The sequence below is a fragment of the Halichoeres trimaculatus genome, unplaced genomic scaffold (genome assembly GCF_033239565.1).
Source record: "Halichoeres trimaculatus isolate MK-OKI-2021-1 unplaced genomic scaffold, fHalTri1.1 fHalTri1_scaffold_24, whole genome shotgun sequence".
NCBI classification, from domain to species: domain Eukaryota; kingdom Metazoa; phylum Chordata; class Actinopteri; order Labriformes; family Labridae; genus Halichoeres; species Halichoeres trimaculatus.
Genome location: NW_027437202.1, coordinates 7,430,785 through 7,445,252, shown reverse-complemented (window position 1 = coordinate 7,445,252; position 14,468 = coordinate 7,430,785). Strand labels below are relative to the sequence as shown.

At 44.2% G+C, this 14,468-nt stretch overlaps 4 protein-coding genes, 1 non-coding gene and 1 pseudogene across 5 annotated transcripts; 2 read left to right on the top strand and 4 right to left on the bottom strand.

Annotated features, from left to right (window-relative positions):
* Positions 1-1,237: 1,237 nt before the first annotated feature.
* LOC141786163 (gamma-crystallin M2-like) lies at positions 1,238-2,007 on the bottom strand. The gene is made up of 3 exons (XM_074664899.1): positions 1,960-2,007; positions 1,640-1,882; positions 1,238-1,549 (listed from the first exon to the last, which is right to left on the bottom strand). The coding sequence occupies exons 1-3, from the start codon at positions 2,005-2,007 to the stop codon at positions 1,277-1,279; spliced, it is 564 nt and encodes a 187-aa protein (XP_074521000.1). The 3' UTR covers positions 1,238-1,276.
* A 570-nt stretch (positions 2,008-2,577) lies between these two features.
* LOC141786164 (gamma-crystallin M3-like) lies at positions 2,578-3,712 on the bottom strand. The gene is made up of 3 exons (XM_074664900.1): positions 3,465-3,712; positions 3,131-3,379; positions 2,578-2,870 (listed from the first exon to the last, which is right to left on the bottom strand). Exons 1-3 carry the CDS (start codon positions 3,477-3,479, stop codon positions 2,592-2,594), a joined length of 543 nt encoding a protein of 180 aa, XP_074521001.1. The 5' UTR covers positions 3,480-3,712; the 3' UTR covers positions 2,578-2,591.
* A 138-nt stretch (positions 3,713-3,850) lies between these two features.
* On the top strand, positions 3,851-6,872 carry LOC141786166 (uncharacterized; annotated as a pseudogene).
* LOC141786165 (gamma-crystallin M2-like) lies at positions 4,942-9,802 on the bottom strand. The gene is made up of 5 exons (XM_074664901.1): positions 9,788-9,802; positions 9,461-9,541; positions 8,168-9,324; positions 7,840-8,082; positions 4,942-7,397 (listed from the first exon to the last, which is right to left on the bottom strand). Exons 3-5 carry the CDS (start codon positions 8,174-8,176, stop codon positions 7,122-7,124), a joined length of 528 nt encoding a protein of 175 aa, XP_074521002.1. The 5' UTR covers positions 8,177-9,324; positions 9,461-9,541; positions 9,788-9,802; the 3' UTR covers positions 4,942-7,121.
* Positions 9,803-11,196: 1,394 nt separating this feature from the next.
* trnas-cga (transfer RNA serine (anticodon CGA)) lies at positions 11,197-11,278 on the top strand. The gene has a single exon. It is a non-coding gene; the product is annotated as a tRNA-Ser (tRNA).
* A 108-nt stretch (positions 11,279-11,386) lies between these two features.
* Positions 11,387-14,415, bottom strand: gpr180 (G protein-coupled receptor 180). Its single transcript, XM_074664897.1, has 10 exons — positions 14,197-14,415; positions 13,771-13,914; positions 13,586-13,680; positions 13,401-13,506; positions 13,124-13,304; positions 12,985-13,034; positions 12,747-12,904; positions 12,462-12,653; positions 12,301-12,378; positions 11,387-12,212 (listed from the first exon to the last, which is right to left on the bottom strand). The coding sequence occupies exons 1-10, from the start codon at positions 14,327-14,329 to the stop codon at positions 12,057-12,059; spliced, it is 1,293 nt and encodes a 430-aa protein (XP_074520998.1). The 5' UTR covers positions 14,330-14,415; the 3' UTR covers positions 11,387-12,056.
* Positions 14,416-14,468: the final 53 nt, after the last annotated feature.

Sequence of the window (14,468 nt, the reverse complement as noted above, 5' to 3'; positions counted from 1 at the left end):
ATTTTTTTTAATTTCAACATATTGAGGCCCGAGTGTGAACAAGGTATGCAATGTATTCTTCAGTTTTTCTTTTGAAAAAATTAATAAATACTAAAACTTGAAATTTAATCCATGGGAAGCTAATGTGAAAAAAAAACACTAGCTTCAGCTTTGAATGTTAATACATTGACTTAAGATGCTCAAGAAATTACTTTTCTAATCGTTAATTTTGCTTTAAGTAAGGCAGGCATAATTTTTAGTAACACTGGTTAAAATTTTCCTCTTTGTGTGCATTCTTTATTTTTAAGAGTTGGGAAATAATGGGATTTCTGCCCTCCTGTGGACAACAACTGTAACTGCAACCTTTCATTCTATAAACTGAACTAAATCTGAATTTCTGGACTCAAGCTGATTCTTTTGTTTTTCTCTCCTTCTTTTCAGATGTCCTGATACTTTTCCTAATTCATACAATAAAATATAAAGATGGCTGCTGGATGCTGCCAGTCTATCACACTGTTGTTTCTGTCAGCAGTTTTTTTTTTTTTTTTTTTTTTTTTTCACAAATACTTGTATTTCCTTTGGTTGGCTTTTAAGGCACTCTGAACATTCATTAATATAATTCTTTAGGTAGTGAGTCCACCGTTTAAGCATTTCCCCTGTGACAAACTGCTGAACCTGACCAGCGTGGCACCTCACCGCATCACTTTGTTCGACCTGCATCGATTCTCAGTCACATTAAGCCTCTTTTGAAACTTTAGGAAATTAAAATTCATTACTTACAAAACACTGAGGGTATCACGAAGCTTTTACGTCAAATCTGTCGAGTTTCACGCATGTCTCCACGCCAGTTTCCTCCTGTCTTGTTGTCGAGCGCCACACTCGTTGCCATAGGAACGACTCTGCTGTTAGAGGCGGAGCTAATGCTAACAGCTCGTCAACAGCAGCACTTCCAGCTGGTTCACCCTCAGTTTTTCTGTCCAGGGAGAGTTTTCCAGTTATTTAAAGCATCCACCGCAGCTAATACTCATTTTTTCAGTCTGTTTTCATATAAAGATGATCTTCTTTGATATATTTCACAACAGTTTAAAGACACAAACGTCCCAAAAATCGACCCATATCTGAAATGAGTGCCATTTCATTAACGATTTAAAAGTTTAAGTTTGTCTGTTTTTTAAAATACAAAAAAAAAAAAAAAAAAAAAAAAAACACAAAAAAAGACTCACACTTTGCTGCTTTTTTATTGATGCTCTGGTTTTAAGGTCACATCAGTCAAACGTTTATTATCACAGAAGAAGAATTAAAATTCTGTGATCCTGCGGAAAGAGCCGATCCCAGGCGAGGATGCTCCCCAGTCCCCGTGCTGTCGGTACTCTCCACGCTCCAGCAGGAACTGATGTCCCCTGTAATTTGGGAGGTCGTAGAACACCCAGGCGCCATCGCTCACCACGCAGGAGTACGCTTCCCGAAATTTGTAGGTATCGAATACTGAGGGGCAGTCGTCGGAGCAGTCGACCATTTGACCTCCAAAATCTGGCCTCTCGTACAGCCTCATCCTCCAGCCGCCGTACACCTTTACACCAAAAGAAACAAGGATTTATACATGTATGTTTTAAAAGCAGATAAATCAGAAAACAATCAACAGCTGAGGATTCTGTCTTACGCTCTTAACGGTGCGGCAGGACTTGATGCTGTCGCTAAAGGCCATCCACTGCTGGTTGTCGCTGTAGTCCCCGGGACACAGGACGTACTGGAACCCCTTGTAGTTGGTTCTCTCATAGAGGACCCAGACCCCGCTCTCTACCCGGATGGAGTTGCAGCGGTTGAAATACGACTGCAGGTCGGCGCAGTCGCTGCTGCAGTTGTAGCAGCGACCCTGGAACTTCTTCTCCTCGTAGAAAGTGATCTGTGGAGATGAGAAAGTAACGTCACACACTCTGTGGGAAAAACGAAGCAGTTAAAAACATGTAGTTTGAGTCTCACCTTCCCCATGGTGATGATGCTCTGCAGACCTGGTCTCTGCTGCTCCATCAAAGTATTTATCGATAAATAAAATGTGCAGACTGCAGCAGCTCTTTCATACTCAAATGAGGCAGATTTACATTTCAGCAGAATGTGTGTGAGCGGTTTGATTTGCTTTTGTTCCACTTTGATGATGAGAGTGAATCAAGCAGGTGCTGGAACACATACGGGCCAACACACAACAATTCCCAGAAGAGCACAATGACAAACAACTTCACAGAACTGTTTCAATCTGTTCCAAAGAAAAGTTTCTGCTCAGGCTTTTAAAGGAGGGTCAAAAACTTAAAGAGGGGTTGAAAGACTTCGAGCTTCTCCCCCTTAAAAAAAAAACAACCGACATGCTGAAAATCACAGATTAAAAAGCAGGAAATGCCATCATGAAAACACCTCAATCTGCTTCATTTAAGGAGTAAACCTCAGATATTTCACCTGCCTCACTCTCTGAACCTGCCGACAAGTTCTGGCACTCAACACCAGAGGTCACCGTTCACTCAGGGAAAAGTTGTTGCTCAAATAAAGACAATCAGAAAACAGAATCTCTTAAAACTCCGACTTTATTCTTCCATCCTGCTCTGTTACACTTGCTGTACTAATTAACAGGAGTCTGTGATGCGCCTGATGGAGCTGACCTTCATCATGTTGTTCAGACCCATCTCCCTCAGGCTCCTGTACTCTCCTGGCCTCAGGTACAGCATGCGGCCTCTGAAACCTGGCTGCTCGAACATCAGCCAGTGTCCGTCCATCACGTTGCAGGACTGGCAGTCAGACATGCGGAGACGGTCCATCATGCTGTCGCAGTCCTCGTTCAGCTCGTGCATCTGGCCTCCAAAGTTCTCGCGCTCATAGACCCTCATCCTGAAGGGCCCACGGTGCTGAGGAGGGGCAACAGGAACAGATATAATCCCTGACATGTTTTGAAATCCAGTACAATCCACTAACTAATTAAAATCTCTTAAATCTGCTGAAGATTCCTTTAATCTGGTTTCATTTTAAAAGTGTTTTTAAACTTCCTCATCACTAGTTTGGATTATCTTTGTTTAATCACACTCATTCTCTAATCTGTCATCTCCTTTAGCTAATCTTTGTCCAGTTCCATTTAATCTGGTCTCACTTCACTTCAGTGTGTGCTTACCGTAGGGATGGTGCGGCTGGACCGGATGCAGTCGCTCATGCTCATGCCCATCAGGCGCTGGTTGTCCGGGTACTCGCCCCTCCTCACCAGCATCTGGTGGCCCAGGAAGTTGGGCTTCTCGTAGACCATGAAGAGGCCGCTCTCCACCCTGCAGGAGTTGCACCTGCTCAGATGAGAGGTGAGCTCAGGGCAGTCGCTGCTGGTCTCATAGGAGCGGCCCTGGAAGTTCCTGTCCTCGTAGAAAATAATCTGAAATAAAAAAAGAAGAAGAAGAAGAGTGAGACAGTGAACTAACTTGATTTCTCTTTCATGTTACAGAGAGATCCTCACTCACCCTCCCCATGGTCATGATTTTGGGAGCTAATCTCAGATGAGCAGTTTCTCAGTGGACCGTTTTCCCTTTTTATACATTACACAGCCTTAGCATTTCCACATGGCTTGTGCTGAAAGCTTTGAGTCATCAGTCTATATTGTGTGGCGTGCGTCTCTATAGGATAGCAGACCTCACTGTATGGTGGAATCCGCTGCACTTATTGTTGTCTGAATATATGGCTTTAATGCTGCATGCCTTTCACTCTGTGGCTCATACGTGCTCACTAAAGTTCACCTCGTGTGACAGGGAAAGGCCCCAAAGGCTCAAAATCACACATTACATCCTATAGGAGTGAGAAATGATTAATGTGTAAATGTGATGACCTCGGGCTTCTGTGTTGACCTTCGATGACCTCTATACACTACGGTCCCCATACAATAAGAAGAATTCAGGTGTGCTTTAAAATGAATGCACACCACGTGAAGCTGCTGATGACTCATGATGTTTCACACAAAGGTGTGACAGGTGGTGTGCGGCCCATCGTGCTTATAAAAGCGGACCTGAGCGGACAGCATGAGCGAAAAACCAGAACCGTCATCATGGGCCGGGTAAAGAGAACACACATCTTTACAGTGTTTCATTTTTAACATTCAGACTCTTCTGACTGACATGTTTCCTGCTAACCTCCGTCTCTTTGTTTTCTGCAGATCATTCTCTACGAGGACAGGAACTTCCAGGGTCGCTCCTACGAGTGCAGCAGCGACTGCTCCGACATCCACATGCACCTGAACCGCTGCAACTCCTGCAGGGTGGACAATGGCTGCTTTGTGGTGTACGACCGTCCTAACTTCATGGGAAACCAGGTGTTCCTGAGGAGGGGCGAGTACTCTGACCTGCAGCGCATGGGAAGCATGATGGGCATGATGGGAACATCCCTGATGGACAACATCCGTTCCTGCCGCATGATCCCCATGGTAACGCATCCCTCCCATCACATCAACACAAAAAGAGTCGAGATGTATGGAGATCTGATGGTCTAATGTGGTCTTTGTGTCCCTCTTACAGCACAGGGGTCAGTTCAGGATGAGGATCTACGAGAGGGAGAACTTCGGAGGAAAGATGCAGGAGCTGATGGACGACTGTGAGTCCCTGCAGGATCGTTACCTCATGTCTGACTGTCAGTCCTGCAACGTCATGGACGGACACTGGCTGATGTTCGAGCAGCCCGGGTTCAGAGGCCGCATGATGTACGTGAGACCAGGAGAGTACAGGAACCTGAAGGACATGAGCATGAGCAACATGTCCAACATCAGCTCCATCAGACGCATCATGGACATGTGCTGATCGTCTCCCTCTGTGTCACTGAAACCTGTGGATCAAAAATAAAATTCATGTTTTAAAATCACTTCCTCTTCCTGATCTGTCTGTCAATAAGTCATCAGCATGAAACACCAAAACAAAAGCCTGTGTGACACTCAAATAAAACACAATACACACTTAAATAAAGCTTTGTGTGGCAGTAATCCATACGACTCTGTTTGACGCCAAATAAAAAGGGAAGACTCCACTAAATCTCCAGATATCACCAGATTAAAATACAATTAACACCACAACTAAACCTTTTAAAGCGGCAAATTAAAACAGATTATAAACCAAAACAAAACTCTATATAACTCCACATTATTAAACATAAACAAACACTGCACACACACATACACACTCTCTAAAGCGCCTGTCAATCATCAGCCTCTAGGAAACATCTACGATTACCATGAGAAACAAAAAATCTCTGTAACAGTCGACTTAACTGTAACACAAATTATGCTTTTGTTACTTGCTACAGTTTGATTAAAGTTGTATTTTTTAATCTGTGAAAATTCAGCCAGTAAAACCCTGTAATCTTTTAAAGAAACAGCAAAGTACTGAGAAAAACAAACACCATACTGGATTTAATTTTTACAAAAAGAGCACTGTAAAAATTACAGGGGTGTACTTTACTTAATTTGACAGTTAAAGGTTTTACAGTGTAGTTAAAGCGAGGGTACCGGAGCCTTTGCACTGCCTGTACAATGACATCCTGACTGTGTTTGGCTGATTCAGCTCTCTGCTCAGACGCTCTGTAGGATAGGCCACGTGCTGTATGTACTGAAAACGCAGTCTGGAGCCAGCTCCATACAGAGCGCAACAATGGGAGGGATAAAGACAACAAAGCCGAACTGAAAGAACGAGCGGCTGTAGAATGAGTGATGCTGACATGGAGAACATCCCTGCGTCTGATACAGGATCTTATAAAAGCTGCTGCTGAGCTCAGAGGACACAGCGCTCATATCATTTCAGGAGAACATGTTGGATGTTAGCACTCTGTTTAAATACATGATGTTTAATGTGTGTGTGCTCTGTTTGAATCGGAATAAAAAGGGCTTCGGTTTCACACCCGTGTTGTCTCAGATCTTTTCTTTCTAAATCAAGATATGAGGTTGACGTGAACGTCTTCCCAAAGCGACCGCCTGATTGGTTTGTCGCACGCGCCGAGCAGAAACGGCTCGTTGTGCGGAAAGAGCTGACGAGCTCGGTCTTTGTTGTGACCACAAAGACTCGGGTCATCTGAGGGTTATAAATGCAGCGTGGCGCTCGCAGCTACACTGTCACTGTACTCGGCCCACACAATGGGGAAGGTAAGGCTGCTTGTTCCCCCGCTCGCCCGCATCGCTGCGTAGATCATTCGGTGCAAAGCGCTGAGCTGGAACTCATTCGCTATCAAGGTTTCTGGCATTTTCACAAACATGTTTTTCATTTCTGCAGATCACCTTCTATGAGGACAGGAACTTTCAGGGTCGCACCTATGAGTGCAGCACCGAGTGCAGTGATCTGCACTCACACTTCAGCCGCTGTAACTCCATCAAGGTGGACAGCGGGAACTGGATGGTCTATGAGAGGCCAAACTACCTGGGCTACCAGTACTACCTGAAGAGAGGGGAGTACCCAGACTACCAGCGCTGGATGGGATTCAACGACTGTGTGCGCTCCTGCAGAATGATCCCTTCAGTAAGAATCAACCTTTATTCGTTAGTGTCTGTTGACGTTAAGCTGTAGGATAACAGTTCCTTTAAACCCTCCACAGCACCAAGGATCCCACAGGATGATGATCTACGCCCGCCCAGAGCTCGGAGGAGAAATGTTGGAGCTGACTGACGACTGCCCCTCTCTGCACGAACGCTTCCGCAACAGCGACATCAACTCCTGCAACGTGATGGACGGAAACTGGATCCTCTACGAGCACCCTCACTACAGGGGGCGGCAGTACCTGCTGCACCCGGGCCAATACAGACGGTTCAACGAGTGGGGAAGCACGAGTCCCAGAGTGGGATCCATTAAACGAATCCCTATGTGAGACTGTTCATGAAATGCACTGTCAATAAAGCTTTACATTAACACTTTGACGTGATGGTTTGGTGAGTTTAAAGCTTGGTGAGGTCACCTTTGTTGGGTGGGAATGGGTTTCATTGTTGTGCTTAGTGTTGAGACAATTTTATACTTTGATCAAATGTTTCAGGAACAAAGGAATGAGATGCACCCGTGTCTTTCAGAAACAGAAACAGAAAAACAGTGTAAGCCAAGCAAATTTATTGAAAACAGAGAAGAAGAATAAAGAGGAGGAAGAAGAAACTTCAGAGGTTTCTAGTTGAAGTCAGTGATTCGCCTGAGAGAGCCAATCCTTGGACTAGCGCCTCCCCAGTCGCTGTACCTGCGGTACTCGCCGGGCCTCAGGTAGTAGGTTCTGCCTCTGTAGTTGGGCTGGTCGTACAGAAGCCAGTGGCCGTCCACAACATTGCATGAGTTAATGTCAGACATCCGCAGGCGGTCCTGCACGTTGGGGCAGTCGTCGCTGACCTCCTGCATCTGTCCGCTCATGTCTGGACGCTCGTACAGTCTTATTTTGTAGGAACCGCGATGCTGCGGGAGACAAAACAAAGCCAGTCAGACTGATGTGACGTTAAGGTCGCATAAAATAAACAAGGAACACAAAAAATGTAAAATCCAACAGTTTTAAAAGAGAAGAATCTAACCCTGAAACTATCAAAGAGGCGGAGCTTGAGCTTTCCTCACCTGACAAGCTAAAGCTAAGCTAATGTAGCCGCTCATGATTCAGACACTGTAAAAAGGTTGTTGTAAAAATTACTGCCAATTACTTGCCAGACATTTACTGTAAACTTTTCATTACGGATTCCCCACAATCCTTTGCTGCTTACAGTGTAATATACCAAAAAGGACTTTCCCGTGAAGTTACGGCAGATTTTACAGTGAAATTAAGACTTTAAAAAATTTAGTCACAGCGTTTTAATCTACCTGGTGAGGATTAACCTTCACTGAAGAGACTAACTGATCTCAAACTCACCATGGGGATCATGCGACAGGAGCGGATGCAGTCGTTGATGCCGATCATGCGCTGGTTGTCTGAGTACTCCCCTCGGCGGAGAAAGTACTGGTGCCCCAGGTAGTGCGGTCTCTCGTACACCATGAAGCAACCGCTCTCCACCCGGATGGAGTTGCAGCGGTTGAAGTACGGATGGAGGTCAGCGCAGTCGCTCATGCACTCGTGGTGCCGACCTTGGAAGTTCCGGTCCTCGTAGAATATGATCTGTTCGTCGGAGAGATCGTGGTCAGAATCTTAAAAATAAGGTCATTATATGAGAAATGTTTGATTTAGAAACGTGTTCGCTCACCTTTCCCATGGTTCATTGGTGGGGCAGACTGTCGCTCCATAGACGCTCTCTGTGCCGCGGGCCTTTTATATTAAGTAGCTGTGTGATGGCACAGCATAAAGTATTGTCATTATGACACAGATCTAGTAGTGTACAGCGCCCACCCGCCCTCACTGTACAGTGTGATGATGACTTATTGTTGTGCACTTTTCACATGTTCATCACTATTTATCAAAACAGCTCGGTGCGTATGTGACCTGAGGTCAGACAGAGAATCAGCAAAACAGCGGCCATTAGCCGTCCCGTATAAATAAAGATTCTAGATATCCTGAACACAATAACGTCGGTGATCATCAGATCATCCTAAAGAAACGCCTCTAACTTCAGTTACCCGGAAAATAATTTAAAGACACAGCACAACAAGAGACCAACATTCATGGCCCCCAGAGGATGAACCGAAATCTTTAAGACTCATTGAACTTCCATGTAGTGCCATCTATAGTCTGTAGATACATTTCTTGCTCAGTGATCAAACAGCCAAAGTGATTATAATTTATTTTAGAAAGTTTTTTTATAACTTTATGTATTTACATTTAGCCCGCTATACATCCAGGTGGACACAAATATTCTGCTGCCCTCCAGTGTCCACTGCTGTGCACTGCAACACAGTCATCAGCTCCAGACAAGCAATCTACCACAAAGTCTCACCATCTGAATATGTTTTTTTTTTTTTTTCTAAAGTTGATTTAATAACTTTCTGAGAAAGATGATAAAGACGTTTGTATCCTCAGTCCCTGGATTAAAATCTGTAGCTTCACTGACAAATGCACTAAATCACCCAACACTCACTCTGAGGAAATAAAAACACTCATTAAACTTCTCATTTTAAGGAATAATTTAATATAAATACAAAATACACACTTGCTCACAATTTACAAGCAGTGAACAGAATAAAACACACTGTGTCCATAGAAAAATACCAAACTTCCACTTCAGTGAAGAGTGAGAAACTTCTGATAGAATGATGACATGACAGGGACATCAACAAACAGCATTGTTTCCCATCCTGGCAGATGTTGTGAAGACATTCATATAAATATAAATCCAGGTGTGACAGGAAACGGTGTTATCGTGTTGGAGACAGGAGTTGTTTTCTGCTCGCGTGAGGAACAGGTTTCCTATAAAACAAAGACACAGGGATTTAGAATCACATGTAACAATACTTGTATGTAAATAATGATATAAGATATAAATAACTTTACATGCATAAAAAATGTCAATATATATTTGATTAAACACATTAAAAGAACACACCGTCCTTTCTTTAGGTCTTTGGCTTTTTGAATCACGTATCCCTGAAGAGGTGCTGTCTACTGCTGTAAAGCAGTGTAGTTGCTGAAAAGAGTTTTCAAGCAAATAGTCGGCAGGGGCTATATAGGAAATACCCCCTTGCAGTGTGTGCCTAGACTAGCTATTCAGACAGAAGACAATTTTTGTACCAGGCTGTAAACTGTTTATTTCTGGTGTGTTTGTGGTTTCCAGTCTTTCAGGAGCCAGCCTCAAGCAGACGCTTGATAAACTGTAGATTTCAGCGCTCCTGCACGGCCCCATGTTTATCCATAGGTTGCTTCTTGCTCTCACCTTGGTATCCGTCTCTGGTCTCAGTCGTCCTTCTTGTTGTCGATCAGCTCCTGTGTCCTCTGTGCCAGCCTCCTCTTCTCCTCCTGCTGCTTCTTCAGAGCTTCTTCAGCTTTTTTGCTCTGGTAGATTTTCACACCAGCAAAGGCGAGACACAGCAGCAGGGTCTTGAGAGCCAGGATGTAGAGCAGGACAGGGACATTGTCCAGGGCCTGAGGGGGGTCAAGAAGACTGATTACAAAGAAGGTACATGGACTGTAGGATCTGTGACTCTCACACACATCCCCCCTTAACCCCTCACAGCAGCTGTCCACAGAGAGTAAATTTAAACTGAGAGGGACTGAAGCAGCTGTGAGGGTTAAGGTTAGCCTGAGAAAGAGAAGCAACTGCAGCCATGTGCTAACCAAATTACGACCAAAACGAGTGACAATTGTTTCATAGTTACCGAGCGTATCTTTAACTAAAACACGAGTTTATGCGTTCATAAATCCTTTAACTATGACAATCACACAGATACTTAAAGTTACACTCTAACTTCGACTCCATGTGACTAGCCACAACTAGCTAGCTCGGCATTAGCAGCGTTAGCATGAGCAAACACGGTTAACTCCATGAGAATTTCACACGCAATGTGCAGAAATATGCAGACTAAGCATGAATATAAGACAAAAACACATAAATATGCTCTAATTTACCTTCCAGTTGATCATTTTTGCGTATGTTTGGTGAACTTTCGTACACCGAGCTCAGCTGGTAAAACTTATATCCTGTAGAAGGCGGGGCTGCTGGTTACAGCCAATCAGAATGCAGCTTCTTCAGTGACGCAGAAATGATGCATTCGATGTCATGGGATAAAGCAGAATTTCTTACTTTACTTTGAATTTTTGTTACCTGCTTTATTTCGTATCAAATATTTTTAGCTGTAACATAATGATGTTTACAAGAGTAAGATAAAGCTAAAATTTTTTATCTATTTGATTTGTTATTTAAAATGTATTTCTATGCTTTATTTGGATTTAGTTATCACTATTCCTGTTACACTTGAATGCACCTCCATGGCTAAGGACCTGGACGGTTCGAGACCATACCAGAGCGTACAAGAAATTTCAGAATTCAACACAATTGAGTTTTAATGTACTGCCGTCTTCATACAACAATTTAAACCTCTCTCTCAATTTTTTTGACACAACAAGTCTTATTATAAAAATTAATGTTGCAAAACCAATATTTAACCGTCAAATAGCCGCTACTGCTGCTCACTCTGGATTTCTAGGTTACTTTTAGGAATAACATCGCATAAGACAGTTTCTGCGTGTTGTTCTCGTCTTATTTTATAACTTTAAATACTCTTACTCACCCGGCTTCCAAATCACGCGATAAGATGCGACCGCCAAACGAGAAGTGCATGCGCAGTCACGGTGGCCGAGAGGTTAAGGCGTTGGACTCGAAATCCAATGGGGTTTCCCCGCACAGGTTCGAATCCTGTTCGTGACGAAGTTTTTTCATTTTTGTAACGTAAATACACATACAGATCTTTCTATTACACGAAGCGAAGTGAACAAGAGATGGATCAACGTCTTTACAAAGGGAGAGTAAACAGGATGAGTACATAGTAAATTTTATTACAAGTTTAATTCCATCAGACTGAGCAGAAAAATAACACACAGAAACACTTGACCTTTCCTCTGTTAACTTAAAAAACAATACAAAATAAAATCAACATTACAGTTTTATTTGATTATCTTAGAGTCAAATACTGTGGAGATTAGATGTGAATTCTGTCTCTTCACATTAAAACAAATATTCAGGTTGCTTGTGTTTCTATTTTACAATGTAAACAATAAATATGAGGATGTGTACCACATGCATTGTGCAGAAGGATCTAAAATGGACAACAAGGTGTCTTTGAATGTGATTTTACCCTCAGTTTACCTGGAGGAAGATCAGCTGTAAATAGCTCAGCTTTCTTATCTGTGTCTGTGTATGTCTGTCTCACCTCTGTGCCTGTCTCCTCACAGACTTGTGTCCTCAGGACTGAACTGACCTATCTCCTCTGCTTTCTAAAGCTCAGGTGTTTATCCCTGAGACCTTTAGCAGGAGGAGATCATTTCTGTCCATCTCCGTCCTGCTCCTGTCTGTTTGCTTGAGTCCTCCCTCTGTTCCTCCTCAGTAACGTTGACCGTAAGCTCTTCGGTCCTCAGATCTCTGCAGACCCTGAGGAGCAGCTCAGGCCGTCTTCCCTCCTTTCCCTGAACTTGTATCAGTGATGAGATCAGTAGCGTCCCCTGTGGCTGCTCCTGGACATGGTGAGGGGCAGAGACACAGAGGACAGAGAGGACACCTCCCAGTAGAGCGAGCGAGACAGGAAGAGCTGGTAGAGGATCACCATGGCGATAGACTGACAAAGGATGACACCTATGGTCACCACCTGGAACAAGGAAGAGGAGGGCAACATCAAAACAACATTTCAAATAGGGTGATGCAGAAACAGAACCAAAAAGTCATGGATGTTAAACCTTCTCTCTCTGGTGCTCATCAAAGATGGCCGACATGAGGAAGAGGACTGGGTGACAGAGGAACCAGAGGACGGAGCCCTGAGGGGACAGAGAACAAGGGTTTATGTTTGTGCTATAAAAAAAAAAAATGTGTCTAAAATAATAGATATAATTCTTCTGACCTTGGTGAAGCAGAGGTAGAAGTCTCGTTTGAGCGTGCTCCTCTCGGTGGAGGTGATGGTGTAGAGGACAGAGGCGAGCAGCAGGGTGAGGATGACCCTCAGAGCAAGGAGCAGCAGGCCAGCGGCGCTCTGCTGACCATGAAAACTGTGATGATCAGAGTCTGAAAACTGCTCCCACAGCAGCAGCACGCCCTGAAAAACACCAGAAACACAAAATGAAGAATATGACCTTAATGTGGAGACACCAACAATGATCTCTACATTTTTAAAACTAACTAACAGTACCAGTGTGATGACTCCACCCAGAGCCACAGCTGTGGATGTAGGTGAGCGTTCCCACTGCAGTGGTCCGGACTGGGGCTTTCTACCTCGGGTCAAAGTCCAACCCAGACACAGACTGAGCAACAGGTAGAGCATGGACACCTGAGACACCATGTCCCAGCCTGCAAGGGAAGACAGAGTCAGAAATGCACATGACAGCAGGACCAGACAGAGACGTTAAAGGACACAAAGGAGGACGTACACTCTGCTAAGCTGCCCATCATGGGGATCCCGGTGCCGTCTCTGGAGTACCTGAAAGACAAAATTCAGGGCCTCAGCTCAGAGCAAAAACTTCATCAGAACAACGGTGACATTAGACTAGCCTGGCTTTTTTAAATTACCTGGCCAAGTGGATGTAGTTGCAGAGCGCAGAGCATCCTTGTAAGATGAGTGCGGTGGTGAGCACTTTGAGGGCGGTGTGCATTGGTCCTCCTTTCCTCAGAGCATGGAACAAAGGCTGGATGTAGATACAGCCGGCGATAAAGTACGACAGGAGCAGCAGGAAGTAAAAACTAATCAGGCCTGAAAAACAGAAAACACAAGAAAGATATGACACAGCTGTTGGTATGATGACATTGCTGAATATGATAGCAGTGCTGGGTATGATGATGGTCTGACCTGCTTGCTCTGCGCTGAAGTGGTCCAGAGGATTCCCTGCAGAGTCTGAGTTTAACATCAGGACAGTAAAGGCGAGGCTAGGGTGAGCCGGGATGAATGAACTCTCCTGTAAATCAACAGGAAGTAAAGGGTGACTGATAGAAATTAAAGGTAGTGAGAATCTAACTATGATTGTACTTGCGTACCTGGCAAGTGTACCTGTCAGCATACCAAACCCTCCATGCTGTCGGGGAAGACTGATGCGGGATGGTCAGGTTGTGCTCATCCTTGGTGAGGAGGACTAAGGAGGAAAAGGTAAGGGTCATCATCACCTGTTTTAATATGACTCCTAATGGAGGATGATGTCAAAGATTACACTTTAAGAGTTTACTTTTGAACTGAGCTCGACGCAGCCTGTCAGAGCAGCTCAGGTTCTCCAGGTCAGACTCAGAGTCCTCATACAGCAGCAACTTGGACTCCTTCTCAGCAGCCAGGGGGGAGTTCTCCAACCGACACACCAACAGACCATTATCACCTGTACACACACATGGTTAAAATACTCTGTATCATAGACATACTTTACACAGTTTAAACTCTTAATGGCTAACAATTAGAATGAATGAATGAAAGAGGGTTGTATAGCGCCCCCCACAGGCTCAAACTGGCAGAGGAGATGATGAGAATGATCTGCTTTAATGCTCAGAGGTTTCTCCCTCGCCTTGTCAGTAAATAGTTCAGACATTTTCCTAAGGATTGGTCAACGTGATTCGTTTATTTGTTGCAAACACTACCTGATAAACACAAGCAGCATCCTTACCTCTGAACATGAATGTAGAGATGAACTGTCCGCTCCTCTGTCGCGCCGCTTCGCTCTCAAACTGCCCGGTAACCGTTTTACCCGAAACACCAGCGCAGAGCAGCACTGAAACAAACACCAACAAAAACGGCATGGTTTATTCACTTGGTAACCTGCGATGGTTAATTCAGTGAGCCACGAAGCCAGAAGTTAACCAGGAGCTGCTTCAAGTTACACAAAGTTAACCCGGAAACCGGAAACTGGGGGAGAACATCGTTAGAAATAGCCTTTAA

Coding starts and splice junctions, on each gene's coding strand:
- gpr180 (XM_074664897.1), bottom strand. CDS start 14,329: ATGCCGTTTTTGTTGGTGTTTGTTTCAGTGCTGCTCTGCGCTGGTGTT. Junction 13,507..13,585: donor CTGACAGGTACACTTGCCAG/GTACGCAAGTAC, acceptor GTTGATTTACAG/GAGAGTTCATTCATCCCGGC. Junction 13,305..13,400: donor CTTCAGCGCAGAGCAAGCAG/GTCAGACCATCA, acceptor TCTGTTTTTCAG/GCCTGATTAGTTTTTACTTC.
- LOC141786164 (XM_074664900.1), bottom strand. Junction 2,871..3,130: donor CCAGCCGCACCATCCCTACG/GTAAGCACACAC, acceptor GCCCCTCCTCAG/CACCGTGGGCCCTTCAGGAT.
- LOC141786163 (XM_074664899.1), bottom strand. CDS start 2,007: ATGGAGCAGCAGAGACCAGGTCTGCAGAGCATCATCACCATGGGGAAG. Junction 1,883..1,959: donor GCATCATCACCATGGGGAAG/GTGAGACTCAAA, acceptor TCATCTCCACAG/ATCACTTTCTACGAGGAGAA. Junction 1,550..1,639: donor CCTGCCGCACCGTTAAGAGC/GTAAGACAGAAT, acceptor TTTGGTGTAAAG/GTGTACGGCGGCTGGAGGAT.
- LOC141786165 (XM_074664901.1), bottom strand. Junction 7,398..7,839: donor CCTGTCGCATGATCCCCATG/GTGAGTTTGAGA, acceptor TGTCTCCCGCAG/CATCGCGGTTCCTACAAAAT.